We start from the raw sequence: 5377 nt of genomic DNA on the forward strand, positions 1-5377 counted from the left end.
CTACAAAACAAATGTGTCTCATCCACACGGCGGAATAGTAGAAAGTGCTCTTGCCTTACAGCTGGTTTACTGGTTCATTTGCTGGTCATTCCGTAAGAAGTGAGAAGTCAGTTTGGAAGCTATACTAAACTGGTCACTCTCAACTGGCCATTGGTTTGAGTGTAATTCTATTTGTTTCTATAGGTGTCCATGCGATGACACAGTGAACTGTCCAAGTGTACCTGGATTAAAAACTCACATGGGTCCTCAGATGAGAGTAAATGAAACATTTAGTGACTCTGAAGTCGTGCAGATGCCTGTTGATTCTCTGTGGATGCTCTGCTTCGACTAGCACTGGCACCTGTTGAGTTCTGTCATTTGAATTCCAAGACATATACATGATTAAGTATCAGGTTATCCTAGATATCCTTAGTAGCAAAAGGCTTTTGAGGAATGGCTTCAGATTTATCAGGAATGCTGCCCGAAGCAGGTTATTTGATTATAAATTATAAATAAGATTATAAACACCAAGTAACTTGATATACATTTAATCAAATATTAGGGTTGTCCGATCATATTGGCCCAGATGATGTGACCTAAAAATAGTTGGTGTATATTAAAAAAGTGAAAAGTTTTTAATATATGCATTAAGAATATTTAAAAATATATACAAAAAAGCTTTTTCCATTTGTGTTTTGTTTATTAATGTGAACCACAAACTAGAGATAAGAAAATGTCCAAATGTGTCCCAGAGCTCCATTGAACATTAGTTTATTTTATTGAATATATGTTTATGTCTGTTGTATTAAATAATGTTGGTCAATTGGGAAAAACAAATGAAAGCCAATGGAGAAACATCCATCTCTATTATTTATCATAAGAGTTAAGTCATCAAAAATCTCAGCTTGTGTGTTTTTTGGGGTTTGTTTGCTTTTGGTTTCATCACAAGTTATTCAAAGCTGATTAAACAAACAGGTTGCCAACTGCTCTGATCCAAATGTTGATTTATGGAAGGATGTGAGATAAGTTTAATTCTGTCAAGTTCTGTCATTTTTTCACAAGAGGCTGGTGATAGAGAGCAGAAATAGGAAGTCTTGACTTTGCAGAACCTCAATTAAAAAATGTTTAACCCTGCACTCTGTTATAACCACAGAACAAATCTTTTTGTGACTATTGACTCATGAAAGACCAACACATTAACTTTGCTTTTCAGACTCTGATTCACAGCCTTGTGTTGAAGCTGTAGAAACAGAAGCGGTGACAGAAAAACAACATTTTTTCGGGCTGGTACAAGAGCAGTCTGGGCTCGATGTGTGCCGTAATTGTGCTATAGGTGCTGCTGTAAACAAACTAAATCAAACATCACACAATGCCTCTCCTAACCCGATTTGGTTTTGATCTGGTCTGGCAGTCAGTCAAGAGAAAAAAAATGAATATGTTATAATGTCTGTTTTGTCGATGCAGTGCAGGGTTAGAGTAATTTCCCAGTGGGCTTTGCAGAGTGCAGATAACGCCAATCTTTATGTGAGCCTTGTCCCTTACCGTATGAGTCACACTGAAACCTTTCACAGAACTGCCAGCACTGAAACATTTATGTGTCCTTTTATTTGTTCCACCTCTTTTGTTTGAGTGTGCCACCACAAATGTATACACTAAAAATCTGACACGTTCACTGGCTCAGTAAACAACACATTTTTCCCCCGCCGTTGGTCGAGGTGGGACCCTCCCTTTCTGCCTCTTTTATGATATGACACCGCAGAGAAATTTTTAGTGAGTTTACATTTATTTTTTATTTCATTCTGCTGTAAGGTTTTCATCAAACCATCTCTAAAACCATTCTGTCTGATGCATTCATTCATTCTCTACCGCTTAATCAGGGAGCTAGGAACTAGAGCCCACCCCAACAGTAATCAAGAGAGGGAGGAGCACAAACTAATGCTGCATGATTTTGAGAAAACCTTAACACACAGAGAGAATATGTGACCTCTATAACAGAAGACCAGGAATCAAACAAGTAGACTTATTTCTGTAAGGCAGAACTTCTCAAATAGTGGGGTGGGCCCTCATGGGGGGGCGCGGTGCGGTGCCACAGGGGGTGTGAGAGGCGTCCAAAGGAATATAGCACACTGGACATAAGTGTACCGCTGTTGTAATGCTTGAACGATAACAACCTCCAGTCACTAGGTGGCAGCAATTCATACAGTGTTTTGTACAGATATAAATATACATGTTATCAGGTTCGCAATAGTATTTTGCCTGGTTGTGGGTGGGGAGTGTAAAAACATTTCTGTCCCCAAGGGGGGACATGACAGAAAATAAATGAGAACCACTGCTGTAAGGCAAGAGCCCAAACCACTTCTTCCACTGTGTCACCCTCCTCCCTCCTCCCCTTCACTCAATCATTACTGACATTATCTCTTTGTTCTCCTCTCCGTTCTCTTTGCCTCTAACAGGTTCACCTCAGGCCAGTGGAACAGGGACCCTCCAGATCTTCCTCATTGATATCAATGACAATGCTCCAGTGCTGGTTCCCCGTGAGGCCCAAGTGTGCGAACGTGCACACCCCAACTCCAGGATCAACATCACAGCATCCGATGCAGATGCAGATCCTAATGTGGGTCCTTTTGTCTTTGAACTGCCGTCTTTCCCTGGCAGCGTCCGCCGCAATTGGACGATTTCAAGGTTGAGTGGTAAGTAAATACTGAGCCTTAATGTTGGATTTGGGAAATCTGAATCCACTGATGTGAAAGTTTTAAAGTATGAGGGTATCACACCATTATTCTGCAGCCCCCATAAGACCAAGGGCATAAACATAATGTATGTGAGGTCTGGGATCCAAAACCCCCTCAGCAGAGTAACTGCAGGCATCAACTGGGGGGCCAGGACATTGAAAAAAGTGGCTTACAAAGCTCCGAGTGAAAGAAGAGACTGCCATCCTGCACTGACGTACGATCCAGCATTTGAGACAAATGAGATCCATTCATCTCTCTGTTCCCCAAGCAGCCGATCTGTCACCTAATCCACCCAGATGGATGTATCACAGCAGTTGTCTCGAGGACAAATCTGATCACATACCTGGATTGTGCTCCCACTGAGCCTCTTGTCTTAGGTTGACTGAGTGATCGATGCTGAAGGTTATACATTCACAATGTTTTTTTTATTTTTTTTTATTTCATCGGCTACTTGAAATTATTTTTTTTTTGTTGTATATTTTATTTGATGTGTCATTTTAACATCATGACAGGACGTCCTGCCATAATCAAAATAGATTTTTGGACACTGTGATCCTATTATCCCTATTGTCCTTGTTTTTCCTTCCCATCAACTCCACTCAGTCTTTTAATGTTCTTTCTATTTCCACATTCCAGGTGACTACGCTCAACTAAGGCTAAGAATTCCGTACCTGGAAGCAGGTGTGTACGAGATCCCTGTCATTGTTTCTGACTCGGGAAACCCTCCTCTGTCCAATCGCTCTCTGATCAGAATCAAGGTGTGCCCTTGTGATGACAATGGGGACTGCAGTGCCACTGGAGCTGTAGCAGCTGCTGGACTGGGCACTGGGGCCATCATTGCAATACTTATTTGCATCATCATCCTGCTCAGTGAGTTCAAGAATAAAACCTGACCTCATCATTTTATCTATCAGACATAGTAAAAATCTCATAAAATAGGACATTTCCTGAATTTAATACTTTAATACTTTTTTGTCCTTACAGGCATGGTTTTGCTCTTTGTGGTGTGGATGAAGCGCAGGGAGAAAGAGCGGCAGGCAAAGCCACTGTTGATCGATCCTGAGGATGATGTAAGAGACAACATCCTCAAATATGACGAGGAGGGAGGAGGAGAGGAGGACCAGGTATGACTTTTACTTATTACAGTGGTTCCTATACAGTTTCTGCAGGGCTCTTTTGGCAGGTAAAAACATTTTCAGGCCACAGGGAGGCACTTTCTCTTTAGATGTGAGTGTAGTTTGAAGCAAAACAATTGTCATTTTTCAACCAGGTTTTACAGCCTGTATCTGTCAAACGTGCCACTCACAATAATATTGTATTCGCACAACTTGCTGTTCCACTGTTTAAGTCGAGCCAATTTGTTTCCCTTGACTGAATCCATTCATTTTTTAAACAAGGCTTTCAGTGTGAAATATTTGCATGGGGTCGATTTTTAGCAGAGAGGAAAAACCCCGTGTAAAAGATTTCCACACCATGGAAGTAGTTCAGTAAGGGACAAAATTATCCATGATGTACTCTGTTAGCAGTTTAGTGTATGTCAGGCCTCTGTGCCTTCTCCACCGTAGAATTTAATATTTTATCTAGAGACTTCAGCCCCAGATGGAAATGCTTTCTTTGCACTAAAACATTATATCAATTTGTTAGTGTGCACCCCCTCCATTTTTTAATCAAGATTTTACAAAAACATAGACAGATAGGGCAGAAAACAGCTATGGATGGTTATGACCATCTGGCTGCAGGTGGCATCTGTTACTTTAAAGATTCACTTTTTAATTTGTGAGTTTAATCAACTAGGCCTGTTTCTCATCTACTGTCTATGATTAAACCTCCACGAACTCCCATATGTTACCTTGGAGAATAACTTTATACTGCCATGATCTCAAGGGTAAAATTGATCTGACCAGTTGTAAATATAAAAACACCATGAATTGTTTGATTAAATTCCTCCATCAATTATGGGTCAAAATTGTAACATTGTTAACACCAATTGGCCTAGATCAGTGGTTCTTAACCTTGTTGGAGGTCCTGACCCCACCAGTTTCATATGCACATTCACTGAACCCTTCGGTAATGGATAAGCGGGGGGCGTGTCATCACGAATCATATGAGTCGGGTTTGTGTCTTGTCCTCCGCTGAACCCTTGAGTCTGACTCACCGAACCCCCTTTTAGAAAAAATTTCATAAAATTTTTTTTATAAAAACATTCCTTGAAAATTTATAAAAAAATGTTCTTGAAATTTTTTTTTTCAAAAGAATTTTCAAGAAATTAAAAAAACATTTTTGTAAAAGAACTTTCTTAAAAATTTTTTTTCAAAAAAAAAAGACTCCAAGTCGGTTGATCTTCCCTCGGAAGATCCTTGGTGGACATTTAGTCGAAAGTCTTCAGTTGATCTTCAGCTGATCATCACTTGGGTTAGGGTTAGAGGGTTAGGGTTAGGGTTAGGCATGTTTTTGGTGATTTTTGAAATATTCATATAAAATATTTTTGGACTTTTAAACACAAAATATTCACTTGGCAGCATGTTTTAGGACATAATCTTGCATATTAAGGCATTTCTGGGAAGAACTTAAAAAAATATATTTTCTTTGAAAAATTAAAAAAAAAATTCTTGAAAAAAATTTCTTGAAAAATTGTTTTTTTCAAAAGAATTTTCAAGGAATTAAAA

The 5377-nt window shown here is 39.5% G+C and overlaps 1 protein-coding gene across 3 annotated transcripts in view; it reads left to right on the plus strand.

The window, feature by feature from the left end:
- LOC103386242 (cadherin-4) overlaps positions 1–4749 on the plus strand; it is a 220036-nt gene extending 215287 nt beyond the window's left edge. For all 3 annotated transcript variants that reach the window (XM_025059968.1, XM_025059967.1, XM_008320420.3), the window contains exons 13-15: positions 2433–2669; positions 3348–3581; positions 3696–4749. In XM_025059968.1, the coding sequence (XP_024915736.1) occupies positions 2433–2669; positions 3348–3581; positions 3696–3841 (617 nt within the window). In that variant the 3' untranslated portion in view covers positions 3842–4749. The remainder of the gene's footprint in view (positions 1–2432; positions 2670–3347; positions 3582–3695) is intronic.
- Positions 4750–5377: the final 628 nt, after the last annotated feature.

This window comes from Cynoglossus semilaevis, chromosome 11, assembly GCF_000523025.1.
Source record: "Cynoglossus semilaevis isolate Cse_v1.0 chromosome 11, Cse_v1.0, whole genome shotgun sequence".
Taxonomy (NCBI): domain Eukaryota; kingdom Metazoa; phylum Chordata; class Actinopteri; order Pleuronectiformes; family Cynoglossidae; genus Cynoglossus; species Cynoglossus semilaevis.